This window comes from Drosophila yakuba, chromosome 2L (assembly GCF_016746365.2).
Source record: "Drosophila yakuba strain Tai18E2 chromosome 2L, Prin_Dyak_Tai18E2_2.1, whole genome shotgun sequence".
Classification (NCBI taxonomy): domain Eukaryota; kingdom Metazoa; phylum Arthropoda; class Insecta; order Diptera; family Drosophilidae; genus Drosophila; species Drosophila yakuba.
The window spans coordinates 12,355,908-12,379,681 of NC_052527.2; the positions used below are offsets into that span (position 1 = coordinate 12,355,908).

At 45.3% G+C, this 23,774-nt stretch overlaps 3 protein-coding genes across 7 annotated transcripts in view; 1 reads left to right on the plus strand and 2 right to left on the minus strand.

The window, feature by feature from the left end:
* LOC6527870 (junctophilin-1) overlaps positions 1–11,321 on the minus strand; it is a 29,885-nt gene extending 18,564 nt beyond the window's left edge. The window contains exon 1 of one of the 3 annotated variants that reach the window (XM_015197512.3): positions 11,005–11,321. The gene's annotated coding sequence lies outside the window, so the exon portion shown is untranslated. Of the gene's footprint in view, positions 1–3,420; positions 3,523–9,498; positions 9,976–11,004 lie in introns of those variants that run through there. The other 2 variants (XM_015197508.3, XM_015197511.3) reach the window with 2 other exon arrangements.
* A 497-nt stretch (positions 11,322–11,818) lies between these two features.
* On the plus strand, positions 11,819–18,580 carry LOC6527871. Of its 3 annotated transcripts, none has more exons than XM_039370327.2 (4): positions 11,819–11,840; positions 16,243–16,543; positions 16,787–16,839; positions 16,900–18,580. In XM_039370327.2, the coding sequence occupies exons 2-4, from the start codon at positions 16,263–16,265 to the stop codon at positions 17,901–17,903; spliced, it is 1,338 nt and encodes a 445-aa protein (XP_039226261.1). In that variant the 5' UTR covers positions 11,819–11,840; positions 16,243–16,262; the 3' UTR covers positions 17,904–18,580. The 3 variants fall into 3 exon arrangements, with proteins under 3 accessions (XP_039226261.1, XP_015053838.1, XP_002088943.1); XM_015198352.3 differs by lacking the exon at positions 11,819–11,840 and adding an exon at positions 13,625–13,990; XM_002088907.4 differs by lacking the exon at positions 11,819–11,840 and adding an exon at positions 15,716–16,168.
* Positions 18,554–21,762, minus strand: LOC6527872 (trifunctional enzyme subunit alpha, mitochondrial). The gene is made up of 5 exons (XM_002088908.3): positions 21,537–21,762; positions 20,505–21,232; positions 20,298–20,438; positions 19,472–20,241; positions 18,554–19,409 (listed from the first exon to the last, which is right to left on the minus strand). The coding sequence occupies exons 1-5, from the start codon at positions 21,610–21,612 to the stop codon at positions 18,773–18,775; spliced, it is 2,352 nt and encodes a 783-aa protein (XP_002088944.1). The 5' UTR covers positions 21,613–21,762; the 3' UTR covers positions 18,554–18,772.
* Between the last annotated feature and the right edge of the window lie 2,012 nt (positions 21,763–23,774).

Consider the following 23,774-nt stretch of genomic DNA (forward strand, 5'->3'; position numbering starts at 1 on the left):
GCATATAGACCGTATTATATGGGAATTTTGGTGTGTGCACGAGCCACGTCAAAGGCCGAAATTCTCAATGGCAGACCACCTCTCGAGTGGGTGGGTGGTGGTGGTTTGCTCAGCTCCACTCAGCTGTTTCGCTGGCATATATACTCAAATGTATATATGTATATACATACACTAATATGTATTTATATGTTCAGAGGTACGCGCGATAGCAATAGTAGAAAATTACGAAAAGTGCATAGTAGCAGGCGAATGCCACGAAAAGCACTTTCAGCGTCTTCATGGTTTTGTGTGTCTGCGTCTTTGGTTTTTGTTGTCACTGGGTTTTCCGTACGTTTTCTGGGTTTTTTCCCAATTTTTAAGCAGGGGCCATGTGTTTTCCAACTGAAGCCGGTGGAATTTTGCGATGAGCAATATCAGTCTTTGCACAGCACGGACTTAATTCATATTTTTGGTAGTTTTCCTCTGCTTCAACGAGTGGAAATAAAATGGAAAACACAATTATTCAACATGATTTCTTAAAGTGCTTTTCGGTGAGTTTTTGAATGAATGTGCCAAAGGCATGTCTATGAAAATCAACAGACGGGCCAAGTTAAGTAGCGTATACGCCATGTTGCAGCATTCCTCAATGCGAATTAACATTGCGTATACGCCATGTTGCAGCATTCCCCATTCGAGAGTTGCAAACATGAAAAATCCTTCCACTCAATCGGGAATTCAGACGAATTGCTGCAATGAATAGACTGTAATGAATAGTGCTACATCACTGCCGTTTGAAATATGGGACTTTTAGGGTGTTGTTTACTTTAATCATCTTGCAACACGACGTATTCAGCAAACATTCAGATTTCATTTTTTGGCTTTGGTCTATGTGTGTTGGCATTAGCTTCTGGCTGCTACTCGGTTTTATTGTTCTTTTGCGGTCGACGCCAAAACGATTTGGGTTTTTCGAAACGAGATGGGTCGAGACAAGACGCCAGGAGAGTCGAATTCTTCAGAAGCTTTGTTATTAATAGACAGCGTACACACACTGAGCGGAATCGAGAAAAGGAAAGAAAAGTACGGAAAATTGGGAATGGGAAATGCGGGGCGAACAAAGAAGGGTGTCTCTATATATCTCTCCCCTTCTCGGAGTCTGGCAATGTTTTGTTTAAACATTTATGATGATGAAAACACACGCAACCAGGAGCTCACTTCTCCTCTCTTGGCCAACATTCTCCCTCATCCCGGGCATTGTTCTAAACAAAACCGATACCGAGCTGGAGAGATTTGGCCAGCATTGGATTGCAGCAACAGGCGGAGTGTGTTTATGGCCAAGTGAGTTATGTTTGCACACCTGCTGGAAAGTGGCAGTGATGGAGAAGCTATTCTCTTGTCTACCTGGAACGACAATGTAACCACTTGGTTCCAACTTTCTAAGAATTGCAATATGTTCTGTAAAGGTAAAAATCCTAACATATAAGTATAACCCACATTTATAAACCTCCTAAACAAATGAGATATAAAATATTTATTATTTATTTATTTTCTTTAGGCTTTAAATGTGAGTCTAACAATTTATTTATTTTATTTATAAATAAATATACTTCCAGGTGAAACTAGCTCCATTTTCCCCACCACTGCCATTAAGTCAGGTGCCAAATGTTTGCCCACGAGATGAAAATGGAAAATCGAAGAGGTGGGCAACTTTATTGCTTGGAGAACAAATAGAGCAATCGATCCTGAGATGCCTCAGTAAATAATTCCCAGGCCACATTATCACTCTTTGATAAAGAACATTTACGTATGAGCATTTATTTATACCCAGGCCAGCGGCCAAAAAACAAATTTGTAGAAGACCGTGCGGCATGTATCATTGTTATTTTAAAAGATTTTCGAACAAAGCCAAAGCCAAAACGAAAGCAAAACCAAAAACCAAAAGTCAGCCCCCCAAAACAGAACTGAACTGAAATGAACTGAAATGCTGAAATGCTCGCCGAATTCGAGCAACGAAAATATTCGTAATATTGTTCAACCGTATTTCAGTGCTTGCCAAAGTCTATTTCATTTTTTTTTTCTTTTTTTCATTTTGTGTTTTTTCATTTTCAGTTGGCAAAACTGTCCCCGCCCGCGTTTTCATTTCGAATCTTTTCTTTTCAGTTCTTTTCGATTTTCCTTATTTCTGCCTTGGGCTAGATGGATAGAAAATGAAATAATAGTCCACTGACTGACGTCGATGTTGTTGATGATGATGTTTGTTGCATGCGTTTAGCATCTTGCATTTTGTTCAGCTGAGTTCAGACAGCCTGCACTTTAATCAATTCGCACTGCACTCTCTCACACAAACACTTGCAGGCACACTCACACACACGCACACACACACACAGTGGCCAACTCACACATACGTAAGCGAACACGCAGCGTTCAGTTTTCGGTATTTTTAGCATATTTTTTCGTACAACTCGCACTATATTATATAGAAGATGGCCGAGCCAGTCAACAGCAGCACATTCTCTAAATTGAAATTATTTATAGGTTCACATAAATTAAGTATTAACACCCAACAGGCCCGACTACTGTAGTTAGTCCACCCCTTGCACTTTCGGTTCTTTTTTATTTTTCTCTTGACACGATTTCATTTTAGTTGACTTTATTTTCATTTTCTTTTTGTCGCTGTCTGCATTTTCCTCGAAAATGGCAAGTGGCAGGCGAAAAATGGCCAGTGACATCCTGCTAACTCTTTGACCTATTGATCGCACTGGATTTTCACTTTCGATTACATGGCTGACCGTGTTTTTTCCCAGATTTAAACACACTGAAATGCAACAATTTGTTCAAAGAACATGAAGATGAAGTTTGAGACATAACTGCTGCAATTAATTCATTTCCTTAATTGACTTCTGCAACCAGCTCGTGATGTTCGTTAATCCATATTGTTTTATAAGTTATTTAACGCAACGAAATTTTCCACTCACACACGCACAAAAGCAGAGCAACTCGGGCAATTTTGTTGAGAAAAAAATATGTTAAATGGGAAAAGCGTGTGAGTGTGTGTGTGTGCGTGTGTGTTTTAGCCGCACCAACACACACACGTTAAAAATAGCAGAAATTTGAAAATACTGAGGTTCGTTGAGTTCGGTTTGGTTTTTTGAGTTTTTGAACGGTTTCGTGCCTCGAAAACGCAGCCAATTCCAAAAACAACGCTCATCCGGTCAGCTGTTTGTTTTTTTTTGTATTTTGGAGAAGCCGATTCCGCTCCGGCTGCGAATGTGCGAATGCGGATGTGCGGATGTGTGCGGATATCTAGAGCGAGCGGAACGAAACGCACGAGCGGCGGGCAGCGACTGGCAGCAGTTCGAGATCGGTATCGGTATGGGGATCGCGTAGTAACGATAGCCACACGACGACGGCGATGGCGACGACGGGAGAAGCGAGTTCCCTCACACAATGTGCCTGCTCCTCCTCCTCCTCCTCCTAATCCTCCGTTCGCACCACAGGGCGTATGCGAAACCTCTGCGACTGGGATGGCTCCCCGTTGCGTATACGCCCAGTTAAACTAACTTTCTTGTGCGATTCCGACGCGACATTCGAGCGACACGTCCAAACGCCAAACGCTTGCAAAGCGAAAAGAAATGCCCGCCACTGTCCACGGCATATTCAAGCCAATTTACTCGCTCATTCACTTTTCACTCTCTCTGTGCGTTTTTATTGGAAATTCATTTCAGGGATCCCCGTTGCTGAATTCATTCGAGAGACTGGAAAGCGACAAGCTAGCAAAAGCTGCCAAGAGAGCGGACCACAGCAACTGAATTAGAATCTGTCGCTTCTGCATCTTTTCTTTTCGCTCTCTTGGCCCCAAACAGCTGTTACATACCGCATACACTTATTGGCCAGCATGAGCAATATTTGGGCCTAAAGAAATATGAATGAACGCGCGAATCGTGATCGTTGCCATGCACCCATCCATCCATCCGTCCATCCATTTATTCGTCTATAGATGGATGCTATAGATCGCAATGGTGTATACTCTATTCACTTTGCTTTGTTTGCCTTGGGCCAGGTAATTGGCTGAATGACAGCCGTTTAATGTGCGGCTGACTCACGACCTCCGTTCCAAAGAACTCTGGTATTAATAGGTGATAATTGACAATGGTTTGCGGATAATATCGGCCATGGTTATTGCCGAACAGAGCTAATAGCAGGGCATGCACTTTATGACCCAGCTGAAGTGCCCTGGCCAGTTGCCACTTAATATGCAGTCGACCGTCACATGTGCCCCACTTTCCTGTAAATGCAATTACCCCACATCTGGCCATGTTCCCCCCCATTGGGCAAGGAGCTTAGGGAAATCCTCCCCTGACTCGGGCATGTGGGAAACGCAGTCGCAAAGTAGCTCCTTCTGTGCGAACACCCACCCATCCACTCCATTCGCCTGTTTGCCGTACACGTCACAGGCCATTAACTGGAGTACACAGACACGCAGCCGAAGCCGAAGGGAGTGGATGATGGTACTGCTCCAAAGTAAACAGGTTATACAATTTCTAAATTAAAACACAAACAGGGGACTGGCAAACAGCAGTTTGCATACTCTATACCAAGCATTATACAAATTTTAATTTGTAAATACTCATTAAAGTAAATTCTTAAAGAGGCAATGGAAAATGGGATTCTTTTGTCTTAAACGTTTGCCATTGAACCTCAGTGAGATTTCCAACTAAAAGCAAATCAATTTCATAAACCCCACACCCCTAGCAACAGCTGTCCAATGCAGAGGAATCTCAATTTCCTGGCTGGCAGATTATGAATTTAAAATGTTCTTTTTAATTTGTTTTTGATTGCCAAGCAATATTTGTGCTTCTTGTTGTGTTGCTGAATTCCATTATTTACGATATCTGTTCAATTTCGTAGACATTTTATTTGTTTTCATCTTTCGTGCTTTACGTCCAGACATTGCTCCTCCATTCTGGACAGAGATCGGTGATGGAACGATGGAACGATGGCGGAAATCAGCTTCAGAAATACATACTTGTCTGAGTCACCCACTCTCTCCTTGACCTCCGCTGGAAGTTTGACGAATGACGGAAATCGAAACATGAAAACATTTTCCCGAGCCCAAAAAACAATCCACAGGCAGTCCAAATCCGAGATGGAATCTTGTGGTCGGCCGGTGGAGATGGTGGCAAATTGCCGGGGAACTCGGACACTGATAGGCAAATGATGCGCATCACGAGCGGACTTGATTGATGATATTTCCCCCATCAAAGAAGCCGGATACCGGCATGCTAATGGGTAACTTAAGCACAATACATTGAAGGGAAGTCAAATGAAAATCGTATTAAAGATTTTTCTAAGGTTTGACCTTTGAACATTATCCTTTACTATTGATATTTTCTCTATTTTCTATTTTGTCTTAATTTTTACAGGTTTACACAATTTTACATTTCATCCATCATCGAACATCTTTGCTCATAATCTGATTATTTGGCGAGAACTCTGAGGCATGTTCAAATAGGATTATCTCTTCTTAGCTTGTATTACATTTTAATTCCACTTGAATAATTAGAGAAAACGCACTGATGTGTTTCAGAAGCAGTTCCACTTCAAATCAGGCCGAACGACAGGCACTTGGGAAGGACTTGACGGCTTCTCTCAGCTGGGGAATGGCCAAATTGGATCGAAGGAGGCGGGGAGGGGAGGGGGCACTCCTGGAAATCCGATATATATAATGAAATATTCATATACATGTGGCGAGTCTGCCCTACTCGCATTGCCCCCTCCCCTTCCTCGTGAGTGTGTGTGTGTGTGTTCAACATTCATTGTTGCGGCAAATACAAAAGGATTGAGAATCAACACACATGCACCTACACGCACACACTCATACACTCATACACCCATACACTCATACACGACTATGCACTTACACTTACGCAAATGGCAGTTATGAGGGGGAGTGGCTGGGCGGTTGACATAATAAGAATAACGAGAACAACGAGCGACAGCAACTTGAGGCTGCTTGAAGTCAGCCAACACTCTTACGCAGGGAAATTGCTCGTCGCCCCCACACCGAGATACATCTACACCGCGGGGTAAAACAATAGTGGCGGTATCTTGGAAAATTTTAATACGAGCAACAGTACTCGGCGGTGCAAGGCAAACAACTGAATGCTACCAATACTAACTTTTATACTAACTATGATCTAAGTTCCTATTGAATCTAAAGAAATGTTTCGATATTCTTATTAAACTTGCCACCGCTACTATTATTCTATCCCCAAGTGCGGATATCCTAAGCGCCGGTGCCTCTGGATGGTCGCGATAAGCCAGAAAGTCGGGGGAGACAACAGCAATCGACATCAGCATCGACGTTAGGTGTTTATGGGATGTGGCAGCGGCAGTGGCAGCCCTCAAATAGGGCCATGTATTTATGCCTGTGGGTGTGAGTGAAGGCCGAAGGATTACAACGGCAACCAGGCATAACAATAACACTAAAACTCGAAGGCAAGGACCGCTGCCAGTTAGGCCAGCACTTTGGCACAGATACGCGCACTCACTGATACTGATTTTTTCTCTAGCCGAGAATCTGGAATTTAAAATCCGGCATCCGGAGAGCTTGGTTATCCTGCTGCGTGGCGACACCGATTGGCAAGTTCACATGGGGCCACGGAGGGATGTGCAACGAGAGGCTGTAACTTGTTTAACCAGCAGCGGCAACGGAAATTAGGTTGCTCCTGGGCGCTGTTACATAAGGTCCGTGTGTGGATGGGAGTGCGTGTGGCTGACAGCAGACATAAATCTTGGCAAATATGCAAGTTGTGCCGCCCAGAGACCAGAATGAGCAACTAGGCCCAGCAGGGGAGGACACACGAGCCACCGAGTGGCAAGTTGAGCCAGGAGACAGGATGTGCAACAGGAGCAGTCCAGTCACCGGAGAAACAATTCCCTTTGCTACACTGCGGATCTGACTCAGTGTTTGCATTTGCTACTTTCTGCTGCCTCTTAGAAGATACATTTCTATCATTTCCAATGCAACAAACATCCATGAATACAGAATGGTGAATTTTATAAGAATCTTTCCAGTTACTCGAAAGAGTATTTCTGCGCAGAGTGTTGCCAGCACTGGACGAGGCTGGTCTGATCCCCGATCACCAATTTGGCTTCAGGCGCTCCCACGGAACACCAGAGCAATGCCACCGGCTTGTAGAGCAAATACTGGAGGCCTTCGAAAGGAAGCAATACTGCTGCGCCGTCATGCTGGATGTCAAACAGGCCTTCGACAAAGTCTGGCACCCTGGTCTCCACTACAAGATCAAGTCGCACCTTCCTGGATCCCACTTCGCCTTCCTCAAATCCTTCACCGAGGGTAGAGAGTTCCAAGTTCGCTGTGGAACAGCGACCAGCACGCCTAGGCCGATAAGAGCCGGAGTACCCCAAGGCAGCGTTCTTGGACCAATACTGTACACACTCTATACAGCAGACCTTCCTATCACACCCTCCCGAAGCCTAACAGTGGCCACATACGCCGATGACACCGCCTTCCTAGCCTCCGCCTCAGACCCCCAAGAAGCATCAGCCATCATTCAAAGCCAGCTGGATGCCCTCGACCCATGGTTGAAGCGATGGAACATTGCCGTGAACGCAGACAAATCCACCCAAACTACTTTCACCCTGCGCAGAGGAGACTGCCCCCCAGTCACGCTCAACGGGGAAACTATTCCATCTTCAAGCACCCCGAAATACCTCGGATTGACGCTAGACCGGAGGCTCACTTGGCGCCCCCACCTAATCGCCAAACGACACCAGGCCGACCTGCGCCTCAAGCAACTCCATTGGCTCATCGGGAAAAGGTCCAAACTTAGGGAGAACCTAAAACTCCTCCTGTACAAAGTCATCCTGAAGCCAATTTGGACTTATGGGATTCAGTTGTGGGGCACTGCAAGCGTCTCTAACCGAATCCGCATACAGCGTTTTCAAAACAAGTGCCTAAGGCTAATCTCTGACGCTCACCCATACCACGAGAACTCGACAATCCATAAGGAGCTAGGAATACCGTGGGTAGCAGAGGAAATCTCCCGATTCAGTGCGAGATACGCCAAGCGTCTAGACAAACACCCAAACCATCTGGCTATCAACCTCCTGGACAATAGTGAAACCACCAGGCGCCTCCAGAGGAAACACCCGCTTGATCTCCCCCACTTATAACCCACTACAATGAACCCCCGACCTATCTACAACTTTGTAATCCCTTAAGTTAATGCCCCCCCCACCCAAACATTTAATTATTGTCCACATGGACAGATTTTAAATTAATAAAAAAAAAAAAAAAAAAAAAAAAAAAAAAGCAGTGTTATGATTTCATTATTATTGAGTAAGTATTCCAAGTAAAAAGGAAGCAGTAATTACTATTTGCCTTTATTGCATTTCCTGTGAAGCCTGTGAACCAACAAATCTGACCCAGTGACCATCAGGATGCGAAATCGGAGAAGAAGAATCTAGACTCAACCAGAAAGCGGAGCAAACAAGAAAGCCGCAGAAACAGCAAAGTGCAACCAGACAACCCGTGGGCACTCACTCGATTTAAAATTTCCTGCGCAGCAAAATGTGCAAGGACACCAGCAGGAGGAGGAGCTGCCAGGAGCAAGGAGCCAGGAGCCAGGAGGAGGGTTGATGAAATGACAAACAGGAGACGCGCTTGGCGGCGAAGGCGAGCTAGGCAAAGAGCACACGGGATATCCGTTTCCGCCCCACAAGTGCGCCGCCCACTGCCAACAGACACTCGCAGGCCAAAAGGTCGCACACAAATTTGCAATGAAGCGCAGTTCTAGTTGGCTTCCGGTATCCCCAAGCCAACCCGCCCTTCATGCCACACCATACATCTCAGGACATTCAGGACGCGAGCAAGAACAGCAACACAAAGGACACATTCAAGTTTGGTGGCCGCATGCAAAATTCAAATTGACATAAACACCGAGACGAGCGCTTGATTGTGCGGCTTGTGTGACTGTTGCTGGCTATAAAAAGTGTGCGCCACTCATCCAACCGCTGGCCCACTCGCCATCACCCATACGCCGTGTGGTACCAGAGTACCAGCAGTAACAACGCGGCAAATGACACACACAGTGGAGCTTCGCACCAGGACTATAAAGCTATTTTTGTTGAATAATTAATCAGCTTGCATTCACAAGATATGGCGACCTTTATACGAAATTCATATGAATGCATTTTTTAATCACAAAACTAATGAATAAATAATTTTTGACTATGAAGAGCAGACAGCAACTAATGAATACATAATATTTGACTATGAAGGGCAGACAGCAAATATTATGTGTAGCTAAGTTAGGACATCAGACATTTTGATTGAAGCTCTACTGTATTCACTCTACTGCCACACGACTCCCATTCCGCGCCCCAAAGTATCCGCGTGTGTGACGCAGACCACAAGGTGACTGAAGTTTGTTATTTCGATTTCGCAGCCAGGCGATCGGGATGCGGAGATTGGGGGCCATTATGCTATCTACTCACAGATCCTCGAGGTTCCGCCCGGCGACTCTGCCACATCCACTTTGCACCAGTGCCCTGCAATTGTCTCCGCGTTTCTTTTTTTTTTTGTGGGGGGGGTCTATTTTTAGATCGCAGTACCGAGGAGCAGCAATTATCTGTGCAGTTATTTATCTATCCGTGGGGCCAGCTACTTGTGGATTCTTTGTTGCTCGCAGCGCTTGAGATTCATGCATAAATCGCTCAGGTATTACTCATTCGCTGTTAATTGAAAATTCGTTGGTTCGATTATTGTTTACAGTTAGCATTGGGTTAGGGCCTCCGACCTCAGCGTTCGTGTGTTATTTTATATTTTATATTTTCTTTTTTTTCTTTTTTTGGTTGGGTGGGTGGTTTGCTTTTCGGGGGAGCGGTTAATTTGTTCTATTCTATTCTAGTTTGTTTTTCTCGCGCGCGCGTTCGCGTTCGTTTCGTTTGAGTTGTTGGTTCGTTTCACACTGAGCTAGGGAAATCATTGAAATTTCTGCTCAGGCGAGAAATGAAAATGTTTTTTCGGCAGAGCAGCCAAAAAGAAAATAAAATAACGACAAGACACCGCTCTCTGCTGCATTTTTTGGGAAGGTGAGAGTGTAATGGCACCGCCGGTGGTCAGCGGGAAAGAGCTTTTCCGGCGCCCCCCTCCACTTTTCAACAGCCCGCGGAGGTCGCACCTCAAAGTTGCCAGACTGCCGACGTGGCGTATGCGTAATGCGGGTTTTCCACTTTGGAACGTTAATTGCTTTTGGGTTTTTTCTGTTGCGTTTGCGACCAGTGGCTTATTGTTTAGCCAGCCTTAATTGCCAACGAGTCTCTGGGGACCTGGCAGCCAAATAAAATTACGGCTTGTGTGCGCTTAACTGCTAGATGATCTGATTCCTGGTTAAGTTTCCACTCTATCGCATTACACCACTTTCGAGTTACGTCGCGGCAAAAACTTGACTCCCGTCGATTCTTGGCAAAACTTTAGTGCAGCTTCCGCGGAAATCACTCAATTACAGCTGCCAGTGGGCTGCTTAAAAGTTTCCTACGAAAACCCCAAACCGAAAATCGCTGGGTCGTCATGTTTAACCTTCAGTGGCAGTGGCGTATTGGACCTTGAATTATAAGTTAATTAGAGTCGGAAGCGGGCAGTGAAAGGCAGCCATGGACATGGATACGGATACGGATGTGGCATGTGGGTGGGCGAAAAACGAAAGCCTCGTTCAAGGACTCGCACACACTCGCATCCTTGCCCGCGTATCTGTGTTTGTGTGTGTGTTCATGTGGCATCTACAGGTAGCCGCAGCAACGACACCCACAATTCCTCGAGCGCCTGGCCCGCTTTTGTTTCGATTTTCTAACGAAATCGAAACTCTACACTCTGAGAAAAACAATAGTGAGCGAGCGGGAGAGACAGACAGAGAAAGAACGAGAGAGAGCGAGAGAGAAAGCGAGCGACAAAGCGTGGAAATGTAGGGGGGTTTTTCACTGAAATAAGAAAGAGTCACATACTGCGCTTCGGAAAATGCATTCCACATCCCAGTGCAATGGAGCCTGCATCCTTGATGCCGCTGCAGTGTCCTTTGAGTCGAAACTTTCCGCTGACTCAACTGCCGTCGTTCCTCGCACTTTTCAAAACTTTCCAGCACGCGTTTTGGCTAAATAATTCATGGCGAATATATTTTTAAGCGCACACAGATGGTCACCAACACTGGCGGGGCAGTCGCGTAACCAAAACAATCCTGACACTCGAGAGCCGAAGGACCGCTTTTCCGGAAGCCACCGTTGCGACCAAGGACGAGCACTCGCCTCGACTGTCCTGTGGCAACTGAGCTCCGCTGCACTTGGAAGCTCTCTCCTTGCTACCATCGCCACCCGCCCCCTTTTTACGCCCCTTTTCCCATTTCCCACCCGGTGACCAAGTTTTCCTCGGCACGCGTTCGGCTCGCGAACCGATGGCTCGTCCTTGCTGTGGCATGTAGGCCACAACTGAAACGAGCCTCCTTTTTATTGAATTTTTGAGCACACGCAGGACAAGACATCCTGCCCGCCGCGAAAAGCTTTTCCAGGCGAACGGAAAGGGGTGAAAAGCTGGGCTGGCTGGCAGCTCCGTATGCTAGCGGTAAATTGCAGGGCAACAAAGTTGTAAACAAATCGTTAAAGTGCTGCAAATAACTGGGTTGGTGGTCTGCTGTCAGGCGGAACACATAAAAGCCGACCCGTCCAACTGACAGTTTTGGCCTAAGGAGTGAGTCCTTTTGAGCTTTGTCGAGCTTTTCGCGTGTGAATCACAATGTGAGTGTTTGAATAATGCCATTTCAAATGAGAGTCGGAGGCAAATGAAAGTGGTATGTTCTTAAGTAAGGTAAAAATATTTTAAAAGAATAGTGCTTAAATAAAAATATTTATTTTGCCGAAAGTCATTTAGTCCTAGTAGATTGTGTGTTGTAAAGAATCTGATACACGTTTGATTCATTTAATAAAAACTTATTTTATTTCTAGAATAAGGCACTGAAAAGTAAAAAACATTGAAAACACAAAAAAATACTCTAAAAAATGTGTACCGGAAGTAGCAAGCGCCACCTAGCGATAAGCCAACGAAACGTGTTCAAAGCTCGCCTAATAAATTTGAAATGTAAACAAATGTTGTTGGGAAAGCTTGTTGGAAACACGGGCAGCAACAACAACCGCACAAAGCAGCAGCTAACAAAAGCAGCGATGTCGGCAGCGGCAGAGAAACTGCAAAGCTTTTTGTGCAACAACAAAATGATTTTTGTTTGCTCGCTTTGTTGTTGGTTCTGAGAGCGAGGCAGCTGTTGTAGTGTATGTGTGTGTTTGTGTGCGGTGCTGAGTAAGCAACTGTTGTTGTTTCAATGTTTCCTGAGAGTTAGAGCAAAGAAGAAGAAGAGAAAGCAGCGTACACTGGGATTATGATCACTGGAAATTCGTAGGTACATTTTCAGGTAAAACTATTTAGGTTTTTGTTGTTTTTGTGAGGATTACAGCGTGAAAAATGTGTACTCGCAATGTGCGACTGTCACTTGTTCACTTACATATTTTTGGGAAATATTGTATACAAGTGAGTGGCTACTAGAATAAATTGAAACAATACAATAATAAATTATTATTTTTATTTAATAATTTACCACAAAAATAATTTGATTCAATACATAAAAGTAAGTATTTGAATTATTAATTAAAGAAAATCATTTTGTAAAATTGATATTATAATATCATGAATATATATGTATATAACTATTGAATATATTGGAATAGATCTTGAAATTGATCTTTCTTTTGAAAAACCATTTGAATCAACAGATTTAAATAAAGTATGTACATATGTATGTATGAATGTACATATACATAGAAGTACGCTGAAATGATCCTTTGAGAGATCCTTTTGGGGTGACTTTGCCTCTGACGACAGGCAACATTCGTGATGCAGTGCAACAATTTTTGTTTGCCTGTGCCGTACCCCTCCCCTCCTCACCCCTCACCCAACTGTATTGTATCTGTATCTTTGCATTTCGTACCGCGCAGTTGCCGTTTCTCCGACTCGAAAACACTCGTCATACGTGTATGTGCGTGTGTGCATTGTTTGTCTTATTTGTTGTTCGTTGCCAGCAACAACAATAAAAAGTTGCCTGCTGCTGAGCAGCCAGCTGTGTGTGTTTGTATTGGCGCACTGGTGTGTGTCCGTGTGAGTATCTGTGTGTGTGTGCGGCGGAGAGCGGGGTCTCTGTTGTTCTCTGTTTGCTCGCCGCCGTCCGCTCGTGTCATGTTGTTGCTGTTGCTTCAGTGTTCTACGTAGCCGATAGATACTGGGTGATACACTGAGAGAAAACGCATTTCATTGGTACTATTTATATGCATAGATAATTAATGCCGCTTACGTTGAAAATGATAAAATCAGGAGATAGCTTATTTTGTTCTTCCTGTAAATAAATTTATGGCCAGCTAAAACATATTGTAAATAAGCTTAAATACTGAAAACACAACTATTTTAAAATAATTATATATTTTTTTTTTAATTTACAAAGTGACTACTTGGGCTATTTCTCTCAGTGCACCGCTCGCTCTCGCAGCGCAGCAGTCGCATTTGTGGCCGTGTCTGTGCGTTTTTCTCTGTGTGTTTAGTCGCCTTCGTCGCTTGGAACGCGAAACATACGACATTGCCAACAATCCAACAGTCCGCCGCCGATTCCCGAGCGCCGTGCACCGTCGACGACTCGACCGCGAGTTTTCGAATTCAACATTTTTGAACGTTACGTCAGTCGTCGGTCGCTGCAGCAGCAGTAGCAGTAGCAGCAGCAGTAGCAGCAGCAGCAGCAGCAGCAACAAAAATATTTTTGGCGCCGTTTTATTTGTGTGCCGTGTATCGTGTCGTTTTGAAATCGCTGTGCGCAAGGAGTTGTCGCGTTTTGAAATCGCCTCTGCAACAGGAGTTATTGGCCATCCAACAAACTGCCAATTTCAACGAATATAATTCCAAAAGGTAACGAATTCTTCCTTCGCACAACATCACAAGTTAGAGGAGCAACAGCAACAACAACATCAACAGCCTGATAAGCAGCAGAATGAAAAATTCTATATGCCATATTGTTTCCTTGTGTGCGATTGCCTGAGTGTGTGTGTGTATGTGTATGTGTGTGTATTATGTGCATTGTTGTTGTTGGTCTATCTAACAAAGTTATTGCGTTTGTTGTTGTTGTTGCTGTCATTGGGCCACGGAATATACAATATACTGTATGTATTTTTGTTGGTGGAGGGAAACAAAGAGCGTGCCGGGGATTTCTGCAAGTTGTGTCTGTGTTTTGTTAGCTTTAGAAATAAATTCTCTTCTTCTTATTCGTCTTGTTGTTGTTTTTGTTTTTCTTTGGGTTTTGTGTTTGGCTGTTGCTGTTTCAGTTTCTGTTTCTGTGTTTTTCGATTTGTACGTTGCTTTACTTTTTGCCGTTCCCCGTTGTTCTTAGATAAACATGAACATTTCTCAAGGAATTAGTGCGCTCATGCTGATATGTTTATGTTAAATAGACGTAATACAATAAATATGGCCATATAGCCCAGGTTGCTTGTTTTTCTGCCCCTTTCCAGTCGCCATTCCCATTCCATTACCCACCGCCCACACCGCACACACCGCCACACAGCAATCCAACAATAACATTAACAAAAACAACAGCAAAAACAACAACGGGTAAAACCAAAACACGCGAACAACGTTCGCCTTGATAATGATGTTCGCTGATAATAATGATGACTGTCCAAAGAACACAACAATGCTGCCAGCGCACAGTGGGACAAAAGCGATACAAAAGTGGAAAGAAATATCTACAGAATTAAATGGAGTTTTATTAAAAGATATATCTTGCTATTTAATTATATCAAAATAGAATAGAGTAGTGATTGGATTCAGTCTGAACCGAAGTACCTAAAAATCTATATGATTTAAAAACTGATAAAGGGGTTTTCACCCTGTGAAAATTGTTATTACATTTTTCAACGTGGCCTTTTCACCGTGGTTTCTGGCCCACTGTGCGCACGTTTTTCGCTGTGCCAAACTGGTGGGCCGCAAGGTGCTGAAAGTGGCGGGAAAACTGTCGGAGATTTAAGAGCGGCCCAAGTGTCGCCGCTTATAGAAGGATAGAAGGGGGTGGTGGACTGTCGACTGTGTGGACAGGTGGAGCGGGCTGATTAGAATCGAAACAGGTAGTCGCAGGTGCGAGAGCGAATCGTTTGCGAGCAGTGAGTAGTGAGTGTGCGGTGGGTACTCGCACACACATATTCGTGACTATTCAGTGGATTTGGTTTTTGGCCAACATGTTTTCGGATATTGCAACACAACATTGCTTGCAGCAGTGAGTTTGCTGTTGCTGCAGTGAATTGCTGCTGCTGCAGCATCGTGTTGCTGTTGTTGCCGTTGCTGCTTCAGTTGTGCTGTTGTTGTTGCTGCTGTTATCAGTGGAGCAGGCAAAAGCTTTCAGCTTTCGACGCCAGCAGCAAGAGCAACAGCAACGGCAACGACAACAATAACACAAACAAGCAGCACAAACAGCCAAATTGCCTGTTATTTTTATGGCCGCTGCCATTGTCGCTGCTGTGGCTATAATAATATGAAAAGTAAACAAAGTTGCTGGCTGTCGTCAACATCAACACAACGCAACACAACGTAACGCAATGCTTTCCTATTCCTATCCAGCTCGCCAAACTGTACTCAAAATAATGGCAACTAAAGCTACAACTACAACTACAACTACAACTACGACTACAAAGACGACAACGGCTACGGCTACAACAATGTTTTATTAAGTTTCACGAAATATATATGAGCAAAAGCTCTATGCCTCGTTTGCTGAGACAGCAACAACAGACAGCGGAACAGAACAGAACAGAACTGAAATGAACAGAACAGAAACCAACACAAACAAATAACACGACAAAACGAAAAGAAACCGAACACAAAACCCCAGCAGAAAAGGCAAAAAAAAGCTGAAAAAGAGTCGTTGAGAATGCTCTTTGTTTGCCAGCTCAAAAATAAATAGGAATATGTATATATATACATAGATAGGAAAGTCTAAAAATCAAATATTGGAGTGGCTAACGAAACTTCAAGTTGCCATTTCTTGGGCACTTTACGTGTAACATGACAGCAAGCCGCCAAAGCCACTGCTAATCGGTGCGTGCTTTAACATACCTCATAACTCATAACATAATTAACTTTATGAACTTCATTTGCTGCGTATCTTTCAGGCACAATACCGCCATCGAATATGACCACCTCAACGCGCAGCAGCAGCAACACAAATAGCAGCAACAACCACAGCAGCGAGCACGAGGAGCGAGCCACCGCCAACGGCACCACTGCCTACAACCACCACAGTCCAACGGGATCGGGAACGGGTTCCGGTTCGGGATCGGGAACTCCGGGCGCTTCCATTGGCTCCACCAACCGAGTGATGCAGGCGGACGAGGACTTCAACATCCGCTTCGTCAACCTGGTGCGCACCCACAAGTGCCTCTACGACAAGAAGGTGCCCGAGTACCGCAACAGGTGAGCCGCAAGTCCTTCAAATCCCAGAAGATACTATCTTCCAGATTCTTACGTTTCAGATTCATTAATTAACTGTAACGTTCATTATTCATAATGATACATTCATTTAAAATATATTTACTTTTAATTAAAAAATGGTCGTAATTAACTCATTTGTGGAGATAATAACACTTAATACTGATCATTTGGATTTTTGTTATTTTAAAATAGTGTTCTCAACTGATATCAATCGTTTTTTTACAGGGATAACCAGGAAAAGGCTTGGGTGCTCATTTCAAAGGAGACCAGAGAGAGCGGTAAGTCTTAAGTAAATAACTATAGATTCTTTACCTAATCAGCACTTTCATATCTTTCAGTGATCCATTGCAAGGAGCGATGGCGAAACCTTCGCGCCTGCCTCTCCCGCTACATCAAGCAGCAATCCGGATCGGAGCCGCAGCACAAGCCATACTACCTGACCGAGCACATGGCGTTCCTACTGCCCTTCCTGAAGTCCAGCCGCAACTCCCTGGAGGGGAACAACAGCCTGGCCACTCTCTACCAGTTGTCCCAGCAGCACCTGCAGCACCAGCCCTTCCTCCTCCACCCGGCACTCCATGCAACCGAGGAGCACAAATACTGCGCCACCAACATCAATAATAATAATAACAGCATCGGCAATAACGGCGAGAGTATGGAGGTCTTGGAGATGAAGTACTCGATATCGGAGAAGGACGATGAGGAGACCATCGACGCCTTTGATCCCGCGGTGACCAACACCATGGGTATGCATCGTACTTCGTCCACGCCCACTCGCAGTTCCGTCCATCAAGGGGGCAGAGGCAATTCACCAGCCAGGAGCGATACCGCCAGTGCGGACAGCATGAAGAACTTCATTCCAGATGTGCAGCTGGCGGAGACGGGTTCGCAGCTCATCTACAGCGATGGTGGACACGGCACACCACCGCCTCTTCACTACCACCCGCACTCGCATCCGCATCCTTTGGCCTTGTCCATGGAACACCATCCAGCGTCCTTCGAACCGGGCAGCACGAAAAGAATCAAGACGGAATGCGAGGCCACCAGCACGATGACGAATGCAGGAAGTGTCTACGGCGGACTGAGTTCCTCGGAAGTGGCGGACATGGAGTTCTTCCGCAGCATTCTTCCCGATCTGGCAGCTCTCACTCCGCAGCAGCGTCGCAAGTTCAAGATTGGCATCCTGGAGCTGATTGATGATGTTGTTACTCGATATCCCGCCCAGGATCACAGCAACGGAGGAGGAGTTACGGGCGTAGTCAACGGAAGTGGAGGAAGCAGCAATGCGGGATCTGTGAGGCATCAAAGGCGCAGCTCTGGACGCGATTGGAGGAAGCAATGAAGGAATAGAAAGAGTAGCGGAAAGTCACTAATCCTTAACTAGGAATAGGATAAGTTTAGTTAGGAGCTTAAGGGGGAACTGAAGCCGGAATGGGTACTAATTCGAATCTGAGCTACTTCAGCCCGCTCACTGTTAATGTGTTGTGTCTACTCAATAGTGTGGGGATGTTTTCAAAGGCCTTAAATTCTTAAAATCCACGATTTGTTTCGATTTAAAACACATTATTCACAAAGAGTTGAAAGTACTTGCATGACAATTTAAAAAAATACTTATATTTCATTTCAAACTATTCCAAAACAAAATTTTACGCAGTGTTTTAAAATCGAAACCATTTCAACGAACAAGAAGTAATGGGGCCTCCTTATAAGCCATTTAGAACTGAACGAAGCAGTTGAGAAACTCTGAAAACTGTTTTGTTACGATTTAAAGATTATCGGATTTTAGTAATGCTAATGATGATTTCCGTGTTTTCATTTGGCTGCTTCGTACAGGTCGAAACTATGTTAGTTTAAGAAAACTGTATATATGCTGCTATTGAAGCCTAAACTATAGAATCTGTGTACAAATGAATTTCCGTTTAAGTAAAACAAAGAGGGATAAAGAGATAGATCGATATCAAACTGCTGTGTGAAATAATAAACAAGATAAAGTATGGAAAATTACATGGTAAACTTTAATTTAAATCTCGACAACTTCATCAGAGGGATTTTTAAAGGGCCTAGCCCCATTTTTTTTTTTAGGCAGCAGTGGACCATTAAAGGTTTCCTTTCTGAGAAAAATGCACAAGGACACGCGTTGCCCCTGTCTTCGCACTAAAAGCTAAATTTCGTTGGCGGCTTTACGGAGGCTGGGATCGGATTGGATCGGATCTACAACTTCGAGGAGCCAGTCTTGGGGTAGAACTTCTTCGCCGGGTCCTTAGCCATGTCGAGCAGAGTCTGTGCAGGCTTGAAGGGTGCTCCGTACAGCTCAGCATAGGATTGCATCTTGCTGACCAGTTTGCCTGCTCCATACTGATCCACCCACCGGAAGGGACCACCAGAGAATGGCGGGAAGCCCAGGCCAAATACGGCTCCGACATCGCCCTCCAGCGGGCTGTCCAGAATCTTCTCCTCCAGACACAGCACAGCTTCGTTGATGAAGCGGGACACCATGCGCAGCGTCAGATCCTCGGGGGTATTGGCACCCTTTGAGACTAACGCGTACTTCTGCTTGACGATCTCGACGGCATCGTTGTTCACTGGACGAGTGCCCCTCTTCTGGCCATCGTACAGGAAAATGCCCTTGCCGGACTTGCGACCGAGAAAACCAGCCAGGACCAGATCATTCATCACCTCCAAGTTTCCACCGCTGAAGCGTTCGCCGAATGCCTTCGCCAAGTCAACGGCAATGTGGGAACCCACGTCGATGCCAACCTCATCAGCAAGGGTCGCAGCACCCACGGGGAAACCAAACTTCTTCGTGTATTGGTCCAGATCCTTGGGGTCCACGCCCTCCTGCAGCAGTCTGATATGAAAATATAAATAGAAATAAGATGTCGATTCGGTCATTTTTGAATGCAAACCAACCTTATGGCTTCCGACAGCAGGGTGGAGAGGATGCGGGTGGTATAGAAGCCAGGTCCGTCACCAACAGTGATCACGACCTTGCCTTGCTTGAGACCGACTGCCACAGCCTGAGCGACCGTGTCCTTGGAGGTGCCTGGGTGTGTGATGATTTCCAGCAGCTGCATCTTGTCCACGGGCGAGAAGTAGTGCATGCCGACCACCTTCTCGGGACGCGAGCTTCCTGCTGCGATCTTGGTGATGGGAATGGCGCTGGTGTTGGTGGCAATGACGCAGTGCTCGGGAACCACTGCTTCCAACTCCTTGATAACACGGTGCTTAACATTGATGTCCTCGAACACAGCTTCGATGATGATGTCTGCGTTCTTGAAGTCGCTGTAATCAAGAGTGGGGCGCAGGTTGGCAAGAGTCTGATCACGCTCCAGTCCAGAGATTCGCTTGCGCTTGACAGCCGTCTCCAAGCCCTTCTGCACCTGTCCAATACCACGAGCCAGACCGGCATCGGTAGCATCCTTCATCACCACCTGGTATCCCTTATCGACGGAGACCTGTACAATTCCGGCTCCCATCAGACCAGCTCCCAGAACTCCCACAGTCTTAACCGGACGCTCGGGCTTGCCAAATCGGTTCTTCTTGCACTCCGTTTGTCCACGGAACAGGGCAATCAAGCCCTTGGACTCAGGCGTGGCCGACAGCTCGCCAAAACCCTTGCGTTCCGCCTCGTAACCTGCTTCGGATCCCTTATCCACGCCAGCACGGATCACATCAAGAATCTGTTTGAAAATATAGGTTAACTTACAATTATGGTACGAGTTGGTTAATATCTTACCTTCAGGGGAGCGGGATAGAGGCCATTCGAGGCCTTGAGCACCTGCTTCCTGGCAGTGTCGAAGATCTTGTTCTTTACAAAGTCAGTGTCCATGACGAAGGACTGGATCTTGTTGACCAGACCGCTCTTCTCGCGATTAACCTGTGTCGAATATGGTGGAAAACAAGTTAAGAGGCTGGAACTTTAATAAGAAGTAAAACTTCTTACGCGAAGTTTGCCACTGGCCAAATCGTTGGCCACCTGCACAGCAGTCTTCTCCAGGTACTCGATGGTGTTCTGTTCAGCAGGCTGGAGTCCAGGACCTAGGGGATCCACCAGCAGATCCACAATGCCCAGTCGCTTTGCGCGATCGGCGCGCACCTGTTTGCCGGTCAGCTCCATATCCAGAGCTGTGGGCACGGAGGTAAGCTTGGGCAGGCGCACGGTGCCACCGCCGCCGGGCAGGAGACCCAGCATGACCTCGGGCAGACCCAGTTTGGTCTTGCTGTCCTTGGTGGCAATGCGGTAATGGCAGGCAAGGGCGAGTTCCAGACCGCCACCCAGACAGACACCGCTGATGGCGGCCACAATGGGCTTCTTGCTGCGCTCCATGCGATCGAACATCACCTGGGCGCCGTGCGAGATCAACGTGGCCTCCGCCGGCGTCTGGCACGCTTCCAGCATCCCGATATCAGCACCGGCCACAAAGCAGCCCGGTTTGCCCGAAATGAGCACGGCGGAGTTCACCGCAGGATTCGTTTCCAGATCCTTGATCACTCGCTCGAACTCATCGCTCACCTCGGAGCCCAGGGAATTCACCTTGGCATTGGGCGAATCGAACTTGATCACGAGCACGCCATTGACCACCTTGGTGTGCAGATGCTTGTTGGCCACCGGTGCGGGATTCGTGGACATTAGGCGGCGACTCTGGAGGAGCTGCGCCGAAATGGGCAGGGCTGCGTGGGGTTAAGAGATCGTTGTTAGCGATTAGTGGGCATTATCTCACGGACACTCGAAATCGGAAATCAGAAAGCGAGAGACAGAAGCTATACGTCAAGAGAGAGTACAAAGTGCAAAGTCCAGTTATGCGGCATCGGGGGAGTCTCGGCGAGCACGGTAAGGGGGGAGAGAGACAGATACAGATACAGAGATACCGCTAGAGTGCTGCCCATTTCCAAGGGGCCAAATTCCAATGTGGAATTATTAGCTGCAATTTGCACTTTCCCTTTTCATAAGCCGAAGAACTTCCAATAAACCCACCTCTTGTGCACTTATTCTGCAGCAATTGCTGTCGCGAAATTTGGCCAACGGCACTCAGAAATCTCGTTGCCGACATTGGGTTATAGGTTTGTCACTTTTTGCTTACGATAACTATTTGTTTTATTGTTCAGCGAACTTTGATCCTGCACCGTTAGTTATGTGTTCGCGATTCGCTATTAAAAACTATGCGGCAATTTCTACTTGTTGCACATCCCCAGTGTGACCGCGCCTGTACCGATAGGAAATACCATAATACCATCAAATGTATTTTCTTGGCTCTAGCTCTAACAAAATACCGTTAATACCAAGTGTCAAACTCACTCACTAGGTGTCGCTAGTGGCGGGTGTTTCAAAACTAGATGGCGCAGGGGATCCTCTTAAATAGTATTAACATCGTATTAATTTATAAATTTAAAGTACAAGATAATTAAAACGGGCGAAAAATATATTTGAACAAAATATTAAATTGATTATAGTGAAAATTAGTTTTGTTTTTCGTGGCAATTTTGGTCTTATATTAGACGGGATATAATTTTAGTATATGCGATTACTACAGATCACTTCTTATCAATTTTCAAACTGAAATTAGACGGCATCTAATTTTAGTCGATGCAATTACTATATATCACTATTTTATTTTTTTCACATTTTTTATAAGGGAAATCAATATTATAAAACTAATATGATACCAGAGATTTACAATAACTCGAACCCGAATTTTACAATTTTTCACCGACATTGTTTGCGCGAATCTGTCACGCTGACCCACCCCACAACTCGAGGTCGAACCATTAAGAGGCCGCACAATTTGCGGGACACGCATGTCACTCGCATTTTTCAGGTCGCTTCCTCGGATCGCCGAGTTCCAGTTCGAGTCCAGGACTCATTGAAGCCGCATTAAGCGCGCCTCATTTGGTGCGATGCCATTGTCCTTTCAAGTGGCCACTCCTAAATAGGTTCGGATGAGATTTCGCCACATCGCCAGTCGCTTTATTGTGGCAACACGCCTTTGTGGCCTTTGACGCAGGCGTTTCATGTGGCGTGTACTATAAAGTAAACAGTTAATCGTTTTTCCCCGAAGCTGAAGCTGCAGCTGCGGTCTTGATCCGTTTATGATGTGTGTGAAGAGTCAAAAAAGTCACACTCGAGATCATCGGTTTGTGTCAACTGCGAAAGTCCGTCAGTCAAATGCTGGTAGATGGCTGAATAAGTGACCTGACCTTTTCCAACCAGCGGGCTTATCCAATGGATAACAATTGGCAGAGGAAACATTTTTCAAAATACATAAAAGTACCTTTAAAAATGTTGTATATTTGCAAACTGATTTTAGATAAATTAAAGCTATTTTATATAAGATAATTCTATTTAGGAATTAGCAATGTATGGCATCTAACCCTAAATTGAGACTTCTATTCGTGCATCATTAGTGTGCGAAAATCTGCATTAACAAATTGCCACCGAATCGCATTTGCATTCGAAATTAGTCTATGGAATTGCAAATGCGAATTCGCGAAACCTCAGATTAGATATCCTATATACGCGCACTTATTCACGCGAATATTGAATTACACCGGCAACAATGGGATCAGCATCCGTAAATTTGCATAATACCTTTGTGATCACGGATTCCTCCCCTCGCGGCACCCAAGGATAACACGAAATGAGCAGCAGAGTCAGCGACTCCAGAAAGGACTCATTTGCATGCGAGGGTAAGGGCTAATCAAACAGCAAGGACAAATATTGTTGCAGGATGCGACAGGAAGCACACGCTCTGTGTTCTGATTTATGGCTGGAAATTAACATAAATGAAATCAAAACATTTTAAATGTTTTCATTTGGGCAAGGGTTCGGCGCAGCCGCACTCGAATTACGTATGCAAATATCCTTTGAAACAAAGTCATTTCTCATTTCTGATTTCTGAGTTCTCTTGTGCGAATATCCTTGAAGGTCGCACGCGTCAGCGGCACACTTTCTATGCAACATGACAACTAATGGGCGTTTTGTTTATGGTCGATCTCAAACCCCCATTAGGTAAGAGTACTCCTTGCAACCCCTTCCCTCGGACGACTGTTTTTTATATTTTTAATTATTTATAATCGGCTTAAAAAAAAATCGGAAACAATAACCAAATTTTTGAGTGGCCTCTGACAGGGGGTAAGCCTTTAATCGACCCCGGATTTAATTGCAAATGAATACGGAATCTGAAATTTTATTTACTCCTTTTGGGTTATAAATATA

What these genes read in the sequence shown, in the direction of transcription:
- LOC6527871 (XM_039370327.2), top strand. Translation starts at nt 16,263, where the DNA reads ATGACCACCTCAACGCGCAGCAGCAGCAACACAAATAGCAGCAACAAC. An exon ending in GTGCCCGAGTACCGCAACAG is followed by an intron (nt 16,544 to 16,786) that starts GTGAGCCGCAAG and finishes GTTTTTTTACAG; the next exon opens with GGATAACCAGGAAAAGGCTT. An exon ending in AAAGGAGACCAGAGAGAGCG is followed by an intron (nt 16,840 to 16,899) that starts GTAAGTCTTAAG and finishes CATATCTTTCAG; the next exon opens with TGATCCATTGCAAGGAGCGA.
- LOC6527872 (XM_002088908.3), bottom strand. Translation starts at nt 21,612, where the DNA reads ATGTCGGCAACGAGATTTCTGAGTGCCGTTGGCCAAATTTCGCGACAG. An exon ending in TGGCCAGTGGCAAACTTCGC is followed by an intron (nt 20,439 to 20,504) that starts GTAAGAAGTTTT and finishes TATTCGACACAG; the next exon opens with GTTAATCGCGAGAAGAGCGG. An exon ending in TCTATCCCGCTCCCCTGAAG is followed by an intron (nt 20,242 to 20,297) that starts GTAAGATATTAA and finishes ATTTTCAAACAG; the next exon opens with ATTCTTGATGTGATCCGTGC.